Source organism: Acipenser ruthenus, chromosome 2, assembly GCF_902713425.1.
Source record: "Acipenser ruthenus chromosome 2, fAciRut3.2 maternal haplotype, whole genome shotgun sequence".
Taxonomy (NCBI): Eukaryota; Metazoa; Chordata; class Actinopteri; order Acipenseriformes; family Acipenseridae; genus Acipenser; species Acipenser ruthenus.
The window spans coordinates 27,770,063-27,795,549 of record NC_081190.1 but is presented as its reverse complement, the minus strand read 5'-3'; the positions used below and the strand labels follow the sequence as shown (position 1 = coordinate 27,795,549).

Sequence of the window (25,487 nt, the reverse complement as noted above, 5' to 3'; positions counted from 1 at the left end):
AGGGCTTTTCATGACCTTGCGGTCTACATATGAAGCCCGCTGAGAGCAGCGTGTGGATACAGATTTCTTTACTGATTTTCTTTGAAATGTTAATATTTTGAATTCAATTAAAGTTTTGTGCATGTACAGGCGTTTGATTTCATTGATTTGTCTTAATATCAATTCAATAATTAATTAACGTGCCGTATGTAAGATCTAAAGAGTTAACCACCACATGTTGTAGTATGATAATTAACAGAGGTTATGATAATAAAATTTTAAAAAAAATCATGTTACCCTTCTGTATATATTTTATAACAGTAGAAGATTTTTTTTTTTTTTACCATTTTGTTATTTATTGCAGATGTGTGGAGTTTATAGCGAAGGAAGGACAGAGCCTAAAAGAACTATACTTGGTATCATGCAAAATCACTGACTATGGTAAGTACCAGTACAGTACTGTATTTAACATATACACACCATTCTTGAACACAATCCTGGTCACATTGTAAACATGTTTGAATAAAACATTTGTTTTCTACAGTTTAAAAAAACTCTATTTATTACTTCCATATCCAAAGGGTTATTGTTGTGTATTAGAGTGAATGGACAGTTTCATGGATTAACATCAGGGCTGAAGAGAGACATTTATATTCTATTAACATTTAAATTTAAAGAAAGGGAAATGGGATCTTGTAACATTAGTAGCAAGTAGAACATCTTTGTTCATAGAAAATGATAGGCATACTGTGCAGCCAGGAGTGTAGTGCTGGGGGGTCGGGGGGAGCGCCGCCCCCCCACGTCTCTTGGGCAGGGAGAGCACCGCTGCCGTACTTCACATGTAGAATATTGAACTGTTTTGCTCCTGTTGTTAATATATGGAGATATACATGTGAATAACCCATACAAATAAGCAAAGAATACAATAACTGTTAGAAACCCTTGAGAAATAAATAATGAAAAAAGTTTGAATATAGCGTGCCTGGTCTGGAAGGACAGGTGTGAATAATGTGTAAGAGAGGTGAAGGGACCTGTATTAACGCTGTGCTGAGGTGTCAGAGTTTTACAATTAGATGTAGTAATTGGAGCAGTTCTTATTTTTAGACCCATATATAAGAAATAATGTAGTTAAAATAAGCTAAACATTTATTTAAAAGATAAAACTCAATCGCAACAAACAAATAAAGGGTACCTGTTGCCTTACACATCTTTTTTTGCAAACTGATGCACTTCTGTTTCAAAACCTCAGTCTCATTCGCTCTTAAGCAGCTGCAATAGGACATTGAGAGAAGACGATTCTGGACCAAACAATTCAATGTATGAGAAGGGGGAGCAGGGGAGTGTTACACATAGGATTAATAATAATAATAATAATAATAATAATAATAATAACTACGTTTTAATAATGTGTGTATTAGTGTATGAAACTGGTTATGAAAATATGTACAGTATTTATTTATTTATCTTTAATATAAATAGCTTTAAGTCTAGTTGCTTTCCAATAACACCTCAAGACCTGATTGTCTGAATTTGTAATCAGTTGGTACACTTGTTGGTGGGGGGGAGGTAAATAATAGTGACCCCTGACTTCTAAATATAGCACTACTCCACTGTGTGCAGCCAAATAAGAGAAGGACCTCATAGCCCAATGACTCATTGAGGCCATTTACTGTACCTAGACAGAGCATTTTCTGCATTGGGAAAATAATATTTTGTTATTTCGATGCTTTTATTTTTGCTGCTTTCACAGCATTGAATGACCATCCCTGCAGTGTGTTAAACAGAGAACTTGTTTGGTTGATTAACTTTTCTTTTAGTTCTTGAGTCTCTGCTTTTTTTGTTACACACCTGTTATATTAGTTCTGTGACAGGACCTGCTTGTTAACAATTCTTAAGATTAGAGAGTTAAGTGTAGCTGTTGAACACATTCCAAATTGTTGCTAAAATATGCGGTTCACATACATAGTAGGAAAGAGGTCATTCAGACTACCATACTACTTCAGGTTTTTTTTTTTTTTTTTTTTTATATTGCTGAATGACTGGAAAATCCATGCTCAGATTTTGGGAAATGAGTTTTTAGTGATGTAGATATGTATCTTTTACTCCTTTGCACATTAATCTCTACACTTACTGCACAATTCACTACAAAACACCTCATGTAACCAGCTGCTACAGTATGAGATGTCTTTAGCCTCTGAATGGATGTATTATGCCCAGGCCAAATCTGACTGGCAGTGAGTGACAGGAAAAATCGCAATGCGTACAAAGCATTAGACAATATTATATACAGTAGTGTCACTTACATTCTGTGGGGAGACATTGCTGTGTAAATGTCTATTAATACACAAGTGGGACTCTGATAAATGTTGCCACTGTGCATATGTGGCCTTTGTATATTGAATGGTTTTACATTAGAATAGGACAGTTTTAGACTAAGAAACCCAAATCTTACAGCTGGTGCTTCCTTGTGATGATTATACTAAATATTCCTGTTAATCTGACAAAACAGAATGTATTATTTGTCAGTTTTTGGATTCTATGATTAAAATCATTGCTTAAAATGTATCGGTACTTGCTTTGTGTTTTGTGTCACCTTTTGCCTCATGTGACCTCTGTTTTAAGATGAGTAACTTATTAAAGGGTACATAAGGACCTTTTTATTTTATTGTGTTACATGTGTTGCTACAACTGTTTACTTAAGGTGTGTGTTGTTTTATTTATTTATTTATTTATTTATTTATTTATTTTTTAACATTTTGACCACTTTTTTAATTTTTAAATTGCATTCCCTGCCTCAAGATGGCTTCACATGTACCCGCATGGACTTCTCAGAATTGCATTTCCCATCATCCTCCTGCTCACTGGTAAACATGTGAGCAGGAGGATGATGGGAAATGTGTTGTTGTGTTGATCCTGTGTTTTTTTTGTGTGTGTTTTTTTAATATATTAAATCTCACATATCACACAGAGCTTGTTTTCATTTGCCATTTTTTTACACTGTCGTGCAACTTCTGTGTTGTGTGTCAAATGAATTAGGTTGAGGTAAGATGCGGAGCTGTGAGAAAGGACAGCAATCATGCACCAAATTGTATAACTGTCTTTGTGATTTTCCGCTCTGTTTCGGGGGTTTATTGATTTCTGTAGCTTCCCTTCGTTTTGTTTATGGAGAGTGCTTTCAATTAACAAACAATTTTATGTTCAAAGTTTAGTGATTTTGTTTAGAGTGCATATCTATAAATGTTGAGCACAGTACTGAAATGAAAAAAGTATTCAAAAAAAGGAATTTAATACAATTAATAAAGGTAAACTATTTTTTAACATGCATAACACCAGTTTTAATATAATGTATACCAGATAAAATAGACGGTTATAGTGAACGGTCCTGGGTGAAAAACTACTGGTCAGTGTTAGTGCATTGTCCTGTTTGAGAGATGTTGCCAAAGCTGAGCAGACAGATATAAGTGTGTTTTCTAGGGAATTTGTTTTGTAAGTTATTATAAAACTTGTATTATTCCATTTAAAAGATCCAGTGTAATAACACTTTAACCTTCATAATGTTGTACATACATTATTTTTCCATTATAAACAATTTGAACTTCACTGAAAGTCTTTGGGGTGTGTTTTGCTGTTCTCTTGTTCCATTTTGGAGAGAACCAAAAAACAAAAGAAAGTAGGTAAGAGAGTGGACTTGTACCAGCAAACTAAAGACTGCAGGAATCAAGATTTAACTTCTCACCACAATAAAAGTAACCATTCAAATACTGCCACCTTCTCCCTGGAGGAGAACGAGACTAGGGTTAGCTTTTTTTCTAAAATGAACCGTAATAATGAGTTCTTTTGAATCATGTTTGTTATAAACATCCAGAATAAATATAAGCAAGTTAAAATATACGAGATGACAACTGAATACTGTGGTTCTGACATCAGCTCACAACCAGAGCCATCTTGGTAGAAGCAGATATACTTCTGAGTTGGAGAAATGTATGAGACGGATGATAATGTAGCAATTTATTTTGTATTATTAAGCATTTACTTTGTAGTTTATGAATGATTAATTGCATCATTATTTTCAGCTATCCTGTTTCCTCCCTTTTACTAATAGCCATATAGTTTTCATTGTGGGTTCAGTCTGCTGTGCTGTTACGTGATAACAGCTCATAATTAATAAATGAATATGTTTTGTTTTTTCCCCCCATCAAAATTGTGGTGGTTTTCATTGAAAGCATTCATAAATTGAATAATAAATCACAATTTCACCAGAGCCCACACAATAGCTAGGCGTTCCATATGAATTGAGTTCTTACATCTCCATTTTAATAATAGATATTATAATTGCATCTGAAATTCCAGCAGTATGCCTCCATTGTTCAAATGCCCTTTTGAGATTGTGTGTTTGTTTATTTGCAATCATAGGCATTCACATGCAGATGACAAAACCCTGGACAAACCTGCACATAATTTCAAAGGTGGTGTTTATGATCACTGAACAAGTTTGAAAACGAATAATATATCATCTTGTTTCAATAAATCTTGTTTTTAATGGTGTGGAGTGGTAGTCAATAACCCTGACTGATTATCCTTTTGGCAGCAATAGTGCACATGGATGCCTTATACCCTGTTCACAGAGATGGGTTATGACAGCTCAGAACCGGCACTGATGTGGCGTTTTGGTCTGTGTGAATTGCCTATACCGTCACAGAGTCGTTATATTTTGTGCCGCACTGAAGTATCTCAACTCCTGTGTGAAAGGCTATGAAGCACTACAGTGGCCGTGGATTGAAAGTCAACATCCCAAGTGACTGTATACTGGACGTGTTGGGTATTTGTGTCATCTGTGTTACACGCTTTTATTCATTTCAAATACAATGGCTGATCAAGAACGAGGTAGGAATTGGAGACCGGAAGAAGTTCAGGAATTGTTAACTTTACAATTCTAGGAGTGGCAGCTACTAAACAGATGCAGCACTTTGAACTATGCAGTAGGATTTGGGGGCACAGACCCTGCGCAAATCAATTAATGTGATCGGGAAATGCATCTGCAATTTTTTGTAGCCATTGCCAGTATATGCAATAGGTAGAACCATTTTTTAGTTGAACACTCCTGTGCAGTGGATAAATTATACACACTCTCTCTCTCTCACACACACACACACATATATATATATATATATATATATATATATATATATATATATATAATGAGGGCTTCTGATTTTCGGTTTTAACCGATAAAACCTGATAAAACATCCCCGATACATGAAATCGGTGGATAGCCAATAAACACAGGAAAAACTGTGGAAATGGTTAATCAATTCACGTTGACTTTACCCTTTTCCCATTAAAAAATAAAACCTACTACAAAAATAAGAATAAATACATTTCCCAGTGCTGCTGGGCAATGTCCCGCCTTCCTGACTTGCATCTATTATTGATTCGTTCTCAATACTTTAAACCCGCCCCAATTGGAGACTCCGCTTGCGAGATTTAGAACGAGATTACAATCAGGATGGAGGCTTGATAGCGGGATTTCAAGCTGTATAACAGTTAAGATACTGAGGATTTAAAACAGAATTGTGGCGAAATGTACAAAAATGACTACACACAAAAACTCCAGAAGACCGTAGGGATTTCATTGTGAAAGACAGCAAAGGAAAGAAGCTACAATTTAAGTGTGCAAGTACTGTCGAGTTACTACTATACATATTGTGGCAGAAAAAAAATAGCGTTTTTGGAAAGTAACCGAAAACACTAATTTTATACAGCATATCAAAAACGAAAGCCCCGAAAAAAAACGATTTACATAAAACTCGAAAATAGCTCAAAATAAGCACCGAAAAATACAATTAATAAAACAGAAGCCCTATATATAATCAAATAGATAGACAGAAGTTTGCTGCATATATATATATATATATATATATATATATATATATATATATATATATATATATATATATATACAGTACTGTGCAAAAGTTTTAGGCAGGTGTGAAAAAATGCTGTAAAGTAAGAATGTTTTCAAAAATAGACATGTTAATAGTTTATATTTATCAATTAACAAAATGCAAAGTGAGTGAACAGAAGTAAAATCTACATCAAATCAATATTTGGTGTGACCACCCTTTGCCTTCAAAACAGCATCAATTCTTCTAGGTACACTTGCACAAAGTCAGGGATTTTGTAGGCATATAGTCAGGTGTATGATTAAACAATTATACCAAACAGGTGCTAATGATCATCAATTCAATATGTAGGTTGAAACACAATCATTAACTGAAACAGAAACAGCTGTGTAGGAGGAATAAAACTGGGTGAGGAACAGCCAAACTCAGCTAACAAGGTGAGGTTGCTGAAGACAGTTTACTGTCAAAAGTCATACACCATGGCAAGACTGAGCACAGCAACAAGACACAAGGTATTTATACTGCATCAGCAAGGTCTCTCCCAGGCAGAAATTTCAAGGCAGACAGGGGTTTCCAGATGTGCTGTCCAAGCTCTTTTGAAGAAGCACAAAGAAATGGGCAACGTTGAGGACCGTAGACGCAGTGGTCTGCCAAGGAAACTTACTGCAGCAGATGAAAGACACATCATGCTTACTTCCCTTCGTAATCGGAAGATGTCCAGCAGTGCCACCAGCTCAGAATTGGCAGAAAACAGTGGGACCCTGGTACACCCATCTACTGTCCGGAGAAGTCTGGTCAGAAGTGGCCTTCATGGAAGACTTGCGGCCAAAATGCCATACCTCCGACATGAAAAAAAGGCCAAGCGACTCAACTATGCATGAAAACACAGGAACTGGGGTGCAGGAAAATGGCTGCAGGTGCTCTGGACTGATGAATCAAAATTTGAAATATTTGGCTGTAGCAGAAGGCAGTTTGTTCGCCGAAGGGCTGGAGAGCGGTACACGAATGAGTGTCTGCAGGCAACAGTGAAGACAAAAGATTTACAGTAAGTGCCTTTGAACGGGGTATGGTAGTAGGTGCCAGGCTTGCCGGTTTGAGTGTGTCAAGAACTGCAACGTTGCTGGGTTTTTCACGCTTAACAGTTTCCCGTGTGTATCAAGGGTGGTCCACCACCCAAAGCCAGCCAACTTGACACAACTGTGGGAAGCATTGGAGTCAACATGGGCCAGCATCCCTGTTGAACGCTTTCGACACCTTGTAGAGTCCATGCCCCGACGAATTGGGGCTGTTCTGAGAGCAAAAGGGGGTGCAACTCAAATTAGGAAGGTGTTCCTAATGTTTTGTACACTCCGTGTATATATATGTATATATGTGTGTGTATATATGTATGTATATATATATATTGTAAACGAGCGCACTCACTCGGGTTCGTTGCCCCTTTAAAAATACGACCCAGCACAACAGAAATGGAATTTTTAAGCGCTGACGCGCTAATTTTTAATTAAACACAAAAATAAAACAAAAACCTAACTCCGTTTGGAGCGCTTACTACACAGGTAATTTCCCTGACTACCTAGCAGGACGGCTAAGCCGTTTACCTGCCACAAACCACAAACTTAAACACCGCACTTACTTTTAAGACTGCTCGGAAGCAGAGCACCTTCCTTCTGCCTCCTTCTACTCAGCAGCCCTGAGCATACTGCATGCTCTCCTTTTAAACCCTGCACCTGGGTCTAATTCTTGTGCTGTGTGAATGGGTATTTTAAAGAATTTTTGAAGCGTCTCTGAGACAGCTCAGTAGCGGCATTTGTGTGTGAAAGTGGTATTATTCTGACTATGCCAGTGTTAATACCAATGACTACATGGCTCTTAAAGAGTATCTCTTTTTTGTTGTTGTTGTTCTTATTAAGTCTTGATGATTCACTCAGCTGACAGTTTGTTCCAGTCATCTTAAATTGACTGTCACTTCAGTTTAATACTTGTGGCTTTTCTTGTCTTGGCTCTTCAATCAATCACATCCTAACGGTGTATACCCAGGGGGTTCCAGAGACTGTATGTTGCTTTACAACCCCCCTTCCATGTTCTTTTTTAGGATTATTGTATTGCTAAGGGTCACAGCCATGATCAATAAGTCACATAGATAATTCTTGCAATTAATTGCACTTGATGAAACCAGTTTGTGATAGATCAGTGCTCTCAGAAACTGGAAACAGGTTAGCTTTAAGCAAGGATCTTACTGAAACTAGTAATATATAGGCTGGAAATGGATGGTTTGTGCCTATGAATATATGCAAATAAACAACAATGCAATCCAAAGAAAAAAAAAAAACAGGATCCTCCAATATATTAAATAAATACACTACTCAGAAAATGAAAGGAGCAAACCTTAAATATGGCAAAAATAATACCCTGAACATAGTCAAAGTTGTTAAGTCATTTGCCAGGTAGATTTTTTTTGTGTTTTTCAATAAATTGTTACAGCTGGAGATGCATTTTGCACCAGCACCCACCCTTCAGGATTTTCCTTGGGTTTTCACTAGTGACCACTCCTTTCTATAAACTTTAGTCACTGGAGAAATTCAGTAGTCATTACTGGTACACAACTCAAGTTCTCAAGGGGTGTTACGCATCATATTTTTATTCCACCTGTACCTTAAATGACTTTATTGAACACGATTATTATTTTAACATCGTTCTCTGTCTAAAGTGATTGACCATTTTCAGTTACCTATAAAAATGTCAGCCTTAAGCACCTGAGTTTAGCACGCCTGAAGAGCTGCATGCAAACTGTTCTGTAATTATTTGTGCATCATACAATAATGTTGTGTTCTTGTTTATTCTGCAACTTTTTCAATTGTTTTGTAGCATATAACATGGCAATAAAACAGTTGGATTCCAATGTCATTGTTATAGCCTACCAAGCGCTTTTCCAGATAACAAATTATAAATCCTCTGCATTTCAGGTTTTCCTTCTCTAAATGAAATGTTTAGTGCAATATTTTAAATTTTTGTTACAAGGCAGTAACTCAAATCGTATTTAAAAAATCTAACCGTGTGTGGTGTACAATAACATTCGATTTCGTTTTCATCCTTACTGTCACGCTTAAGAAGTCGTCTAATTTCCTCTGTGACATTTTTCACTGTTAAGTGCAAACTGCTTCATAATCTTTCACTACCGCGCAGGCATTTCCCGCTTGAGAGGAAAAAAAATATATAAAATTGGAACCAGCTCTATGGAACGTCGGTAATGACAGTTGAAATTTATTCAATAGAGATTAGTACATTAGAACATAAGAAAGTTTACAAACGAGAGGAGGCCACAATATTGTATTAGCTCCCTAATAAAAGCTGAATCTCAAAACAATAATTGTGTGAATATAGTAATTGTTACAGCTGTGTATAATGGTATTTAAAACAGGATTCATTCAGCCGACTTTTTACATATCCGCCCTTACTCTGGTCCCAATGCAGTCGCATATGCGACGGATTATGTACCAGGGCAGCAGTGTGGAGTAGTGGTTAGGGCTCTGGACTCTTGATCTGAGGGTTGTGGGCTCAATCCCCGTTGGGGACACTGCTGCTGTACCCTTGAGCAAGGTACCTAGATTTACCTAGATTGCTCCAGTAAAAACCCAACTGTATAAATGGGTAATTGTACGTAAAAATAATGTGATAAATTGTAAGTCGCCCTGGATAAGGGCGTCTGCTAAGAAATAAATAATAATAATAGATGAGGTCTTACTAATGCATTGTAAAGTTTTAACATTAGTTCACTACATATCCAAGCATTTTGTTGGCCTTTTTTTATAGGTTCCCCACATTGTCTAGATGAAGACATTTCTGAGTCAACATAAACTCCTAGATCTTTTTCATAGATTCCTTCTTCAGTTTCAGTATTTGTAATGCACATTTGTATTGCCTGCGTGCAGTACCTTACAGTTTTCTATATTAAATGTCATTTGCCTTGTGTCTGCCCAGTTTTGAATGCTGCCTAGATCATTTTGAATGACCTTTGCTGCTGCAGCAGTGTTTGCCACTCCTCCTATTTTTGTGTCGTCTGCAAATTTAACAAGTTTTCTTGTCAATAATGTAGATTAGGAAGAGCAGAGGACCTAGTAGTATGATTGTCCACTGTCTCTGTCTCTCCATCATATTATGTGATTGTGTTTAAACTATAAACAGATGACTTAACGATTCTTTTAAAATTAAACAAATTATCATACAAACAGAAGCAGTCATCACTAAAAACTACTGAACTGATGTTTTCTTTGTCACGGTCAAGATATGTTCGTAATTGACGAGAGTGACGAACGACAGTGAAAACAGTGTCCCATTTAAACTTCAGGTCTGAAGTAGTCAAGTGGCTGCTCTGGTGATAACACTGATTGTTGTTGTTGGTTTGGGAATCATGGCTTCTAATGATGCCAAATGATGGCAGATGATGATTTTTAACTGAAGTCCAGACTGCCAAAGCTGTTAAAACACTGGAATCTGGGGGTAAATAAAGATATGTAGCTAGTTAATTTGGTGTGGCCCTTTTTGTTTCCAGATTGTGGACACATTATCAGGGTTTCCACACTAGACATCCTGGATGGATCATTGGAGGTCAACCACACTATTTAATGGCCGATTTATCTACACAATGTGGCACTGAGGAATCGCCAGTCCTTTGCATATGGGTTCAGTATTCACTTCAGGGCAGCAACTGGAGTCACCATATGTAATCAGACTGTGAGAAATGGATAGCATGAGTGTGGTTTGAGGTTGAGAAGACCAGCTACAGGTCCTCAACTGACCCCACAACACAGAAGAAACTGCCAATTACAGCCTTGATCTTCCAAACTGGCAGTTCTATCAATGGGCACCTATTTTGTTCAATGATGAATCAAGAGTTCATCTGTTCACTGATGATAGACATGGTTGAGTATGGAGAGCCTGAGGAGAACAATTTGCTCAATTTAACACCATTGAATATGACCTTAAAGAGGAAAGTACAGTATAATATAAAATTTGTCCGCATGACATGCAATAACCCATGGCATAAAAACCTTGATTTTAGAGAAGGGTTTTCTGCACACTGGTGATTTTCGGAATGCAGACTTATTGATCAGATTGTCTGCGGTGTGTTTACATTCCCAATTGGTGGTTTTAGCATCTTCAAGCTTTGTTATTATTATTATTATTATTTATTTCTTAGCAGACGCCCTTATCCAGGGCGACTTACAATTGTTACAACATATCACATTATACATTATTTCACATTATACAGATATCACATTATTTTTACATACAATTACCCATTTATACAGTTGGGTTTTTACTGGAGCAATCTAGGTAAAGTACCTTGCTCAAGGGTACAACAGCAGTGTCCCCCACTGGGGATTGAACCCACAACCCTCCGGTCAAGAGTCCAGAGCCCTAACCACTACTCCACACTCCACACTCTAACCAGAGCCCTAACCACTACTCCACACTGCTGCCCTCATATTTACTTTTATAGCTCAGAAAGCAAGCGATATTGAAAGGGACATTGCCTTTTATGTTGTTTTTGTTGTACTGATACCATAATAATGTGCTTCAAAGATAAAAAGTCAAAGTAAATATGAAATGTACATATTGTAGATAAAGTACTAGCACACAAGCACACACAGATTTTTCAAGTGTGTTACAGCCTAGGACTTGATTAATAATTGTAAAATTTAGAAGAAGAAGAAAAAAAATAACAAAAAATGTTTTTAAAGCTTCAAAATCTGTATTTGTCTGTAATACAGATAGACATATTGTACTATTCATCTGCTCCACTATTTAAAGACCTCACAAGTAAAGTTCAAAGGAAATAAATGATTTGGCATTTTGCATGAACACTGTCTGCCTCTATATTAAAAAAAATGTGTTTGGTGATGAGAGAAGCAGGATTCGGGGAGAGCAACGGCTCTCAACCCCTTGAGTGCAGTTAACGAAGGTCTATAGGTTTATACATTATTGGTTCCACAGTTCAATAATGCGTCAGTGTTTTTAAAATGTTGCCTGTTGGTTTCATTGGGCATATATAGTGCATGCAGACATGAGGAGAAGTCCTGGGATGCTCTTGTGGATTATTCAGTAATGCTGAAGAAATGCATCAAAATAGTGGATTGTACTGGGGCAAACCTTATGTTTCAGTCATGAGCAGATTTAGAAGTAATGACACCAGAAGTACTGGCTGACCTATATATCAAGAAAGAAACAAATAAATAAATAAATAAACAAACAAGGTTTCTCCAGCACCTGCTAGGCTGGATTCTTATTTAATTTGATTTATTTAGAAAGGTTCACGCCAGGATAAAAACACCTTGTTTTTTTATGTGTCCCAGGGAATGCAGCTCCATACTCGCAGTTTATGCTTTCATATACACTGTTATATTGATATGGAACCACAAAGTATTGATGAAAAGACCAAAATCTAGTGGAAGTAAAGTCAGTAGGGGAAAGGGGAATTTTAGTTGGTACAATTGTAATGACTTTTTTGTATTTTATTGTACTGTGTTTTTGCAAAAGCTATATTTATCCTTTGAATATAATCATTTATTTTGACCACATCATTTCATATTTTATGTCTAGTTATAAAATGCCTAAAATGTCCTTCAGCCTTCGTGGCTGATGACAGTATTTCCCTTTCAAACAAATAATACCCAGTTTTATGGTGTATGGATGTATTTATTTTTATAAAACCTTAAAAAAAAAAAAACTTAAAAGGACAAAACAAGAATATTAATTTAAAAAAAACATGTAGTTTTTTTTTGCTTGTTCTTAAACCTCTTAACAATATTGGGCCATTTTAATGGCTGACACTTTGTGCCACACTACACATCTTTTCATATGCTATTGCTTACTTATAACATCCAGAAACTATATCCCTTGCAAGGACAGGGATTTATTAAAACATAGAAGCGTGAAAAAGATTAGCCATATTCCTATTAGCTATACTCCCAGTGTAAGCGTAGAGCTGAATTTAATATTAATATACAAGCAAAACTTGTACTGATCAGACCCAAACAGGCTTCTCCATTAGGAAAATGCCAGAGCCTTTCCTGTGAGCAACTGAGACTGTAATTCTAAACTATCAAAAATCAATTCTTTCTGCTTACCGTTTGAAAATGCCCTGCTGTCTTGAAAATACCATGCACTTTCCTTTTAAAATTCCAAGCAATAGCCATAGTGCATTTTTCAAACCTCTCTTACAGCAACTCCAGGTTCTGGCAGTAATACATTTCTCAGGTGATATTTTACCATATTTTAAATTTTTTTTAAAAAGTGTCTCATTGTGTGTCGTGACGCTTTTATACAAAGAATACTTTTTAGGATTGGACTTGTAATCTTGCCCATTTAGTCTTGCCAGATAAGAGTGCAGTGTAAGACTATATTTGAATAAAACACACATATCTTGTAGCCTTTGAATTCAAAGCCGTTCCAGTTCATCTGTATGCAGAACAGACAGTCGTGTCCACCACCTGTGATTTGCACTCTCTCTCATCGGAGGTGGTCATTCTAAATGCAGCAGACTATGATGGATTGTACTTCACTTCCAGTGCCTCTCTGTTAGACACATAGGGCTACTGCTGCTGGCATTTGAATTGTTTAAGAATTCGTTTTCATGTTACTCCAGGGGACTGTGCTGCAGTGCAGTCTGGGGTAAAATAAGCATGCATTGAAAGAAATTTGTAAAGAGCAAAAACAGATGAGCTAGAAAGTTCAAAATTGTTATTAGATGGGCAGTATTAAAATGCTCCTCTGAAAATGTCACTGTTAGTCTGGTACACTTTAAGAAATCAATAGCTGTATTTTAAAGTTTCATGTTGGGTGAAGTTTACTTCAGTTGAAATCTAAATTATTTTTGTGTTTTGGTATCTTTTTTTTAACATTGTATTTAACAACAAATTACTTTAACTTTGAGTAATGTATCCTAACGATAAGAAGTCTGAATCTGAATAAACACCTAATTCTGTGTTATTTCGAAAAGTCTCCATGTTCGAAAGATATTTAATTTCTCCCAGCTCAATTTAATTTATATTAGTTTAATATCACATTCCAGTACTACTTTGAGGTCTTCCTAACTTTTTTTTAACTTATAGATTGCCACCCTCAATTTTTATTTTTTTAAGGCCATGAACTAAATGCCATTAACTAGGATGCTCACAAACTACTTTCTGTTCTGAGTCCACACGATATTAAAAACCTGATTATGAGAGCGCAGGGAAGTAAAATTCCAAATTGGATTCCTGGAGACAATTATATAGCTGTCTCTTCAGTGGTAACCATGTTGTGCTTAAATAAAACTCTTAGTGGGGAACATCTTCAAATGAACTTGGATGTTTAAAGACTTAAACATCCCCAGGTTGCTGGCCAGACCCTCGGCATGATGTTTTATTTGTACCAATCTGTTATTACTAATCTCGATTCTTTAATCCTCTGAGCTAGGTTATAATAACATCATAAAAGCACCAGGAGGAAACTGTAACAGAATACTTGGCTCAGTCCCTCTTTATATTGCACAGAGAGTTTACTTGGCTGTGTTTGGAAAGTCAAACGGCACAGACTCCTATTATCACTTCAGTCAGGGATGCTGCCCATATATTTGATCTTCTGTTCTGTTCTGTGAACCGAGAGTCAGTACAGAACAGGAAAGAGAACTTTCAAATTGCATGCATGAAGGTAAAAGTAAATATTAGCCCTTCTGCAGGGGTATTTCATTGACCACTTAACAAATTTTAGCAATTTGTAATCTTTGTGGCTTTAAAGCCATAATACCTAACTGTTTTTAATATAATCTTCCCTAACTGCTAGAAATGACATTGAGTTACCGTTTCTTTTTTTTTACAAGCCAGTTTGATAATTTCTAATGTGTTGTTTCTCTTGATGTTTGCCTTAAAATATTTGTACAAGAACATTTATTGTTTGGACGAATGGTAGTGTTACACATTTTGGAGACCATAACAAACATCACATTCAGCAGTCCAGATAAGCTGCGTACCTGATGTTTTTACGCATTAAAAAATCTGAAATCTGCACTAAATTTAAATTGAATGCGTAAAAATACGCATAGCAATTTTGCTGCACAGCTTATCTGTCTCCCCTCCCGCCTCCCCTAAAACTTCCACTAACAACTACATCTCCCAGAATACAATGTCTTTAGTTACTAGGAAACTGTACACAAGAAAATCCAACCCAACAAACATTATCCAATCTCTGGCAAGCCCTGTTGTCTTTGCAGCCAATCACAGTAAGAATAAGAAATTCGAAGCTACAAAGGTTGAAGCGTAAACACCCCAGTCCAGCTACAAATCCAACTGCAACCATCGTCGGAAGCAACCGCTAAGAAACAGGTGCCTATAATATTAAACAAACTGTTTTATAACTTATGAATGCATTTCCTTATTTTATTTATCTGTATTGCTTTATATTGAAGTTTTAACATGTTCACTGAGTTTAAGAATTTAATGTTAAAATATAAGTAACGTAATTAATTTGCAGAGTCAATGTGATGCCTCGAAAAAAATGCACGGAGCCGATAAACAACCTTGTAGAACACACGCGTGGTTGTACGGTAGTTCAAAGTAACTTTGCAGTTAAAATGGAAGGCTTTTTTTTTTTTTTTTAACACCTACCCCATTACCGTTACAGATTGTACAGTATTTATCGAGATTACTCATGAAGGTAATGTTGCATTTTACCCCCTGGAGCTGCATGTTACCCTCTGTGTTAAAATTAGATGGTAAATTACTCCCAGACCCAAAACCTTATCTGGAGCTCTGATTACATTATTAAATACATTGTTAAAAACACAGAAAGATTTGTGTTGCTACATGAATGACTTTACTGAGTTTGACATGAAACTATTTGGAAGGTTTGCCAGAAAATAGGGAACTACTTTTATGTCTTCATAAGATGAGTTACCAGCCATGATTTACTCAATCATTATACTTATGTATGATAGTCAAAGTAAACCGTGTTTAGATACAAGATACTGAAGAAAAAGGAGTTGCATTTGCATAACATATGACTTGACCTGGAGTCCCCAAGAAACATTTGACTGCCTTTAATAACTGTTAACTGTGGGAGTTCCACTTCAGCACTAGGTGATTTGTGATTTGCTTCCAATATTCTTCTGTGATTTCACTGAATTCAGAAAAAAAGAGTAAAGAGCAATACTGTAATGCATGTTAACACGGTTATTGATATTATTATTGATCCGCCACTGGGTAAGAAAAACAGTTATGACGAGCTATTTGTTTTCTGTGGTACATTAATGGGATGTTTGTCTGTGACTGCTTTTGATGATAAAGAAATGCAGACTTTTGTTTTACCAGGAAATAAAAGTATTGTTGTTTTTATTGTATTTTAGCATACTCTAATTTTTTTGCTAACAATGTACATAAAATTCAAAATTACTAACTAGAATAGCTCATTGGGTAATTTCCACTCATTTCCAGTTATACAAGTATTATTATATACAAAAGTTATATTGATCTATTTTGTCATTATATATATATATATATATATATATATATATATATATATATATATATATATATATATATATATATATATATATTATACAACACAACACCTTTATTTTTTCAATACATTTTCTATAATAAAATTATAGCAGAGCAGAAAGACTGTAATCCAGACATTGACATTTTAAAATGACCTCAATGTTGGACATAAATGAGATGCATTGATATTAGGCCAAGATCATTTCTGTGTAAAACCCTGGTATGAGGATCAGAAATCTATAAACACAACTACATGTTCCTGATACTGTAATGGCTGTCTTTTTTCATTATACTTAAGGATTGAATTTCATTTCTGAGTATGTCAGGCCATGTTTTTGCATTTCTTTATCCATTCAAGTCAAATAAATACTGAAGCCAGTGGCTTTTGCAAATTGCACTTGCTCACGTATCACCTTAACAGCACTACCATGTCACATGCATGATAATGTAATATATGAGATATATTACTTTAGGAAGCTGTAAAGAAAATGTGTATTTATAGTTATTGTTTAAAAAAAACTGAGAAATGTTATTGTAATTTGTTGACTTGCCAGCTCTAATAATAGGTACTGTATTTGGTAATTTTATCTCTGTTGCTTCCAATATGCGTTCAGCGCGAAAAGACCTGACACTCACGAATGCTACATTTCCATCGCCGCCAGTTTGATATCAATGCACTTTGAACTGGAACTCTTGACAGTACGAGTGTGAAATATGTAATGAGAGAATCTACTCCTGCCCAGTCGCTCTGATGGGCAAAGTTACATAATAAATGTCTAATGCAAGTTAGGCTAGAGGCGGGTTTTACAGTAGCAGTGGATTTCAGGTGGAAAAAAAAAAAGACATTCGGACAGAATGGATGGCTGTGAATTAATAAATATGCTAAATATTGGAGGTAGGTGAAAACCTTTATAAATGGTAATTTAAACAATGGAATGTAGTGCCGTTCTTTTGATCTCAGACTGCTCAGTTCTGACTCATTTCTGTCCTCTGGGCCCTGACTTGTTTCTAAGTGTGGCTTTTAAACTTTAAAAATTAGACTGCTGAATATGAGCACACACCTGCTTTTAAGTAACAGATTACTCTGCAGTTAAGATGTGATCACAGTCTCTGTGAAACCCATATGTAATCAATGCTGTCGATGCTGAATAGAACAATACAAATTGTTATGGCAAGAATTGTCTCCCCCAAGTATAGCAAATGGCAATTATTTGGCCTCAACTTTTAAATACATTAGGTATAACAAATAAGAATTGAGTAAGTAGCTCTTGGAAATTATTAGCGAACAAAAAAAAAAAAAAAAAAAGATTGCACCAAATGACTGTGAGCTACAATTGTCGACTGCTTCAACTAAGTTTATAATAATAATTATAACTGTAGTAATCATATATTTTACAGTACATTACACAATCATTTCACAGTGCTTTACAAAGTGAACATTGTACACCGCACATTGATCGATAGTAAAGACCACAAGAAAGCTGTACCCTTCAATCATCACACAATCATGATAATGGGCAATAGAAATCAGAAACGGCCTAAACTCTCAGTAGAGAATCAGTTGGATTAATAGTAGTGGGTAGTTGTTCCTCAAGAAGGGAGTTGGAGAATAGAGATGCTGATTGTTTGAGGCACAAATCACTTCAAATTCAGAGAGGCTAGGCCCTTTGGTCAACATGAATTTCCATGAATTTGACAACTTGTATTGCATATCTAATCATATCTCGCGCAAAAATAGACATGTTAGAAAAAAATGGGAGGGCCTGCAGGCATATTTGATATGTAGACAATAGGCCAAGGTAAACAAGACATAATTAGGGCCTCCCACTTAAGTTGTTACAAGTGATGAAAGCCAAGTTTAGGTTTATTAAAAAGCGGGCGTGGTGGAGAAAGACCAAGGTAGCCCAAGTTGTGTCTCGTGTATATAATAATCGCATGTACCGATAAAGGGTTCTAGAGAAATGTAATTATATATATATATAAATAGGTCAAAGGTCAAGTATAATCTTCTAAACGAATATGCCATTTTGACGTCATTACTGCAGTATTATGCCTTTTTTTAATGGCTCAGGATGCAAATATAGCCTTCATCCATGTATTTTATTTATATACCTGTATAGGCAGTGGCAAAGTGGCTTGCATTGTGCAGATGTAGATGTGATGCAGTGCTCAGTAATAACAAAACCCAACAACAGTTCAATGGTGAAAAATGAAGCTTTATTATTTGCTTAAATAATAATACTGGCTATACACAGCGATGTGTAAAGCCAGTCAAAACCACAGAGTTCAGTCTCAAAATAATAATAACACTATGTCACACAATTTTTGTTCCTGGGTAGTAAGTGTTATTTCCTAATTGCTTATGCCTCAAAAGTATAGAAAATGGCTATTATTCCCCACAAACTTTGTGACCAGGACAGTGATATTTTGAAATTGACCTATTTCCAATGAGAAAACGGGCGGATTTGTGTCTTTTCGTACACATAAAGTCAGAAAAAAACAACATATGAATCCAAATTAACATGTATTTATACTAAAGTAATACAAAAATGACTACAAAAGATTTAGAAGTGAGTAGTTTTTCGAGGTTTACGATTATACTGTAAATCACTTTCACGAATCAGGCCCCAAATGTAGTCTCCCATCATGTTCTCATTATACTGTCCTTGGTAGCGGCGTTCAAAGTCCAGTATATCCTGGTGGAAGCGCTCGCCTTGCTCCTCCGAGTATGCTCCCATGTTCTCCTTGAATTTATCAAGATGAGCATCAAGGATATGGACTTTGAGGGACATCCTACAGCCCATTGTGCCGTAGTTCTTCACCAGAGTCTCAACCAGCTCCACATAGTTTTTGGCCTTGTGATTGCCCAGGAAGCCCCGAACCACTGCGACAAAGCTGTTCCAAGCCGCTTTCTCCTTACTAATGAGCTTCTTGGGGAATTCATTGCACTCCAGGATCTTCTTTATCTGTGGTCCGACGAAGACACCGGCTTTGACCTTTGCCTCAGACAGCTTAGGGAAGAAGTCTTGAAGGTACTTGAAGGCTGCCGACTCCTTATCTAGAGCTCTGACAAATTGTTTCATAAGGCCCAATTTGATGTGCAGTGGTGGCATCAGCACCTTCCGGGGGTCCACCAGTGGCTCCCACTTGACGTTGTTCCTCCCCACAGAGAACTCGGTCCGCTGTGGCCAGTCCCGCCTGTGGTAGTGCGCCTTGGTGTCCCTGCTGTCCCAAAGGCAAAGATAGCAGAGAAACTTGGTAAAACCGCCTTGGAGACCCATCAGGAATGCCACCATTTTGAAGTCTCCTATGACCTTGATGCCATCTCAGAAAAATGCAGATATGTATCCACTTAGGCAGCTGGAACTGAACTGAACTGGTGGGCTTAAGGCCCCTGTATTTATACTACTATTTATATTACTGGAAAGTTCTAGAAGTTACTCCAAGTTTACTCAGCACTGAATCTATCTGGAATGTTCTGGAAAATAGGTAAATTTCAAAATATCACTGTCCTGGTCACAAAAGCAAAGTTTGTGGGGAATAATAGCCATTTTCTATACTTTTGAGGCATAAGCAATTAGGAAATAACACTTACTACCCAGGAACAAAAAAAAAAAAAAAGTGTTACACGGTGTAACACACACTTTAAAACACCTACACGATCACCAGTCCAACAGTGAGTGCGCCGGGTGCAAGTGGTGTTGTGAATGCACGAAAACAGTGCTAACAGTGGTGCAGTGCAGTCCGGGTTTGATGCAGGCTTAACAGCAACAGCTGCCGGATATTTAGCCGTCTACAATGACAAATAACAACAGTTAAATAGACAGACAAGACAACACTAAACACTCACGGTTTCTTTTTATTTTCCCGGTTGTTTTGTAACCATAACGGAGGAACAGATCGATCGGCCACATCCCCTGATATACCTTCAGTCACGCCCCCTTCGGTAGCAAGTGCAATCACGTATCCTCCAATCCATGACTGACACATCGCCTACCGCATTAAGGTGATGACTTCTGGTATTGTGACTCCACCCCCTTTCTGGATGGCCGACTTCCGACTGACCCTGGAACGAACTGCCAAACCACCCAGTCCGGGGCGCACTGTTCCTGTTATACAGCGCCTTCACAGGTCGGGAGGGAGATTGTTGACTAGGATTCATTCGCTCTGTCACAGACTCTCCCACACTCCAGTCTCCCAACAACCCAACCCCAGCCTGCACCTGCTGGGTTTAAATACCTCCCTTAATGAGTGCAGTTGTCCTTCGTTAAGAAACTAAATTGCACCTAAGAGCCTTTTGAAACCCCCAGGACTTCTGGGAAGTATAGTTCAAAAACATGTATTTTCAAAACTGATGTATGTTTACCCTTGTACTGTAATAATTTAAAGAATCCTTTGTAATAGTGTAGGTCATTAAGACATTTTCAGCTGGATTTAAAAACAAAACAAAACAAAAAACTAATGTTGAAACTTTCCTAAGTAACTCAAAAATAAACTTTGTGTTTATAATGCTTGAGCAGCACTCAAGATACTTCAGTCCTCTCGGCTCATTGAAAAAACCCTAAATACTGTTGTGCTTTTGTTGAAGGCTAACAAAATATATTCTTTTAGTTTTATTGACAATAGACAACCTGGCCAAGAGCAGTAAGAGACCATGTGGGTTGTATTAGCATTTCCTTCAGACTAAGCAGACTTGTCTTAGAAAACTAATCCAGTTGGATTGCAAGTGTTTCCTGCAGAGTGGAAACCTTATTAAACTCGAGAAATAGTTTGGCATTTCATTTTAAAAGCTTCTAACATTTTATTGCATTCTTGTTTATTAGCTTTTCATTAAAAATGCTTGGTCTTGAAAGCTCCAGGTTTTTACATAAAGGCATAGAGCAACATCATTTTAAATTTGTGTCATGTTATTTTTTGTATTTATTTATAAGTCAAGCTACATGATTCCACCTTTTGAAATGCCGAGGATCTATGTGACCTAACACATCTGATGGCATACGATCATTTATAATTCTCTTTTAATTTATGCCACGTGCTTGCTTATTTATTAACTGTACACACTGAGCCACATTATTCCTAATTATAAGATGTCAAAAGCTTTACAGGAAGAGTCCATGAATATGTAAGCTTTGGGTTGTTATTGTGGTAAAACAAAAAGGGGTGACTTACAGGAGGAGTGAAGCTGTCAAAATGAAGTAAATAAAACCCTTAGAGACACACACAAAATTGCTCCCTTTAAGCAAAAAAATTCTAACAGAGGAGGTTGATGTGGGGGGGGGTATGAAAAAAAAAACGTGTTGCCTTTTATAATGTTCATAATAAAATGAAAATAAAAGCACTTTCAGCAAGTTCATAGGACAAATCTGATTAAAGAGGCGTCAATTTGTTTTTTAGGATACGAGGAGACTTGACTGCTGTTACATTAGCTGCTTTGGATTTTTTAGGGTTCTCACAACCTTTCATGTCTATACTCTTGGGAAGGCATTTGATTTAAAAAAAAAAAAAAAAAAAAAAAAACTTTACATGTGTAAACTAACAGGGGTAAACCACCTATCAGTACTCACGAACGAGTCAATGAATTATCGTGGACCGCTGCTATAAATTGAAACTTTTACTTGGAGTAGATTATGTTGTTTTGAGTGAGAGAGCCTGTCCACTTTGATTGGCACAATCTAAAAAGAGGCCGTTGGCCAGCTGGCATAACTAGATAGTATTTCAGTTGAAGTGGCCAAGAGTTCCGCACAGCCAATCCTAAGGCATTTTCTGGTCTCCAAGGATTTGAGTAGTTGCTGTTGATTTCACAGCAGGTAATTAAATCGTATTTTGCAAATGCTGGTTTAGGAAAGTGTATGTTATCCCTTGTGGGAAGCTTTCAGTCTGTTATCCGTGCCCGGAACCTGGTGGTTTGTGATCAAAAGAAAAAATCAAAACAGATGCTAGTCATGAACATGCATCAAGAAATATATTTATTACAATTAAAATTGCTCTGTAGTAAGTCTGCACTCTGTTGTCAATAACAGCAGACATCAATAAACATATTAACCTTTACATACTGTATGTCAAAAGAATTTCTGACCATGAATATGATACTTAGTAATGTGCGGCAAGTGTGCATCAGAAAAGCTGTTCAAGAGGAAGACTGCAGGGATCAGATCTGGTAATCCCTAGTGAATCTGGTTTGCAACATACATTTTTTTTTTTAGCAAGATTTACATTTTGGAAACCCCTTGATTTTGATAAAGATGTGCATATAAATACAGTACATGCTATGGATGTAGGTCATAGTAATCTACTTTAAATTTCGGTAGTGATACCTGATTGCGTTTCTTTTTTTTCTTTTTTTCTTTGAAAAAAGTAATACTGGCTACACTGATTAATGTGCTCCCCTTGTGACATTGCACGTTTTGGGAGTAGATATTCACCAGAGTTTTTTATGACATCCCTATACCAGCAGACATGTAAAGTATAGTAAACAATAGTGTATGCTTTTGAACACTCAGGGGCTCTGCAGGGGATAAGAATAGTCTACAAGCGGGGGCATTTACTGAAACCCTGAACAGTCTTACTTTTGTTATAGGTAGAATTGAATGTCACTACCATTGTGTCAGTGTCTATGGGAATCCCATCATTCTCTTCAGAGACCTGGCACAATTCCATCTCTACATGATTCCAGCAATACAGGGGCCAATCACACTTACACACTGCATGCTGGGAAATGGAATGTAAGCCTTCAAGAAACAAATGGAGGAACAGTGGGCCAAGATGTTTCTCTCCAATTAATGTAGTCACAAGGGCCTACCTGCCATCTTCACGCTGTCACAGGCCTTCCTGGTAAAGAAGCTTTACGGAGAGCAAGAAATATGGTTTGAAATAAAGTGCCATGTGAATAAAATGTTACGCTTTTCTGACTTCTGCTGCCAGCTCATTACTTGACACATCAGTAAGTACCACTGCATTTTAGCCAAGTTTCTTACTTAATGCTTACTGTAGGAAAGTTGGATTACTTGGAAACCAGCAGTACCAGCTAGGTAACTGGATTATGTTTCATTATAAACAGTTGCAATGACCATTGCTTTCATGGCAAAAGAATCTTATAATTTTCTTGTCTGTGGAAAGTAGGGCTTATTAAAGTGTTTATATAATTATATAGGTTTTATGCACAGAGTTGACTTTCAAGATATATATAATGTCCCTCAAAAACATTAAAATGGAACCAACTCATGGAAGTGTATACTCTTGCCCTGTTTTTCTAGTGCAACTGCTAGTCTCATGAGGGGTTTAATTATCCTCAAGGGTTTGCAGGGACTGTTGTAGAGCAAAGAGTCAGATCTAATGAAAAGTACAGGTCTTACTTGTCAGCCTGCTAAGTGGTACAATAAGAAAACGGTTAATCTTCAAGTCTGGCTTTACAAGGTGAACAGTCTTGTAGACTTTCCAGCTTCACCCTTAATCATTGTAAAATGGCTTAGAAATTGTAGTGATGGATACAGTGACGGATAAATGGGAAGATCTCTGTCTCCATTAATAGGATCAGTACTATTACGATAGCCTTATTGCATTCCTTTCAAGACACAGCATTAAATCATGCAGTATGGTTTGATGAAAAACAGAACAGCAGTAGGCTATGTGTTTTTAATAATTAGTTAAAAAACTTAGCTAGCTGAACTTTAGGAAGGAAAAAAAAACTTGACATGAAAGGCTTAGCGTTACACGCATACAAGCACAGAGAAATTCATTATTTCTAGAGGGTCAGGCAGCAACCACAATAAAGAATAAAACTTACATATAGTTAACAATTTTTACAATGTGTAAAGCTGTTATTGTATGTTGGTTCCACAAAGCACCCAATAAACTAGATCATCAAGTATGAGTTCAGTAAAAAGAAAAAAAAATAATAATAAACAAACAAATAAATATATAGGATGTGTGTGTGTGTGTGTGTGTGTATGTATGTATGTATGTATGTGTGTATATATATATAAGGGCAGCAGTGTGGAGTAGTGGTTAGGGCTCTAGATTCTTGACCGGAGGGTCGTGGGTTCAATCCCTGGTAAGGAACACTGCTGCTGTACCTGAGCAAGGTACTTTACCTAGATTGCTCCAGTAAAAACCCAACTGTATAAATGGGTAACTGTATGTAAAAAAATAAATAAATAATAAAATTGTAAGTCGCCCTGGATAAGGGCGTCTGCTAAGAAATAAATAAATAATAATTATATATATATATATATATATATATATATATATATATATATATATATATATATATATATATATATATATATATGACGTGCTCAAATTTGTTGGTACCCCTCCACAAAAAACAAAGAATGCACAATTTTCTCTGAAATAACTTGAAACTGACAAAAGTAATTGGCATCCACCATTGTTTATTCCATATTTAATAGAAATCAGACTTTGCTTTTGATTTTTTATTCAACATAATATTGTAAATAATAAAACAAATGAAAATGGCATGGACAAAAATGATGGGACCGCTAACCTAATATTTTGTTGCACAACCTTCAGAGGCAATCACTGCAATCAAACATTTTCTGTAGCTCTCAATGAGACTTCTGCACCTGTTAACAGGGAGTTTGGCCCACTCTTCCTGAGCAAACTGCTCCAGCTGTCTCAGGTTTGATGGGTGCCTTCTCCAGACTGCAAGTTTCAGCTCTTTCCATAGATGTTCGGTAGGATTCAGATCAGGACTCATAGAAGGCCACTTCAGAATAGTTCAATGTTTTGTTCTTATCCATTCTTGGGTGCTTTTAGCTGTGTGTTTTGGGTCATTATCCTGTTGGAGGACCCATGACCTGCGACTGAGACAGAGCTTTCTGACACTGGGCAGTACGTTTCGCTCCAGAATGCCTTGATAGTCTTGAGATTTCATTGTGCCCTGCACAGATTCAAGGCACCCTGTGCCAGGCACAGCAAAGCAGCCCCAAAACATAACAGAGCCTCCTCCATGTTTCACTGTAGGTATGGTGCTCTTTTCTTTGAAAGCTTCATTTTTTTGTCTGTAAACATAGAGCTGATGTGACTTGCCAAAAAGCTCCAGTTTTGACTC

General features: G+C 36.7%; 1 protein-coding gene across 1 annotated transcript in view; it reads left to right on the top strand.

Moving 5' to 3' along the window:
- LOC117963338 (F-box/LRR-repeat protein 17-like) overlaps positions 1–25,487 on the top strand; it is a 272,309-nt gene that overhangs the window by 188,865 nt on the left and 57,957 nt on the right. Inside the window, exon 8 of the mRNA XM_058992994.1 lies at positions 344–420. Coding sequence (XP_058848977.1) covers positions 344–420 — 77 coding nt within the window. The remainder of the gene's footprint in view (positions 1–343; positions 421–25,487) is intronic.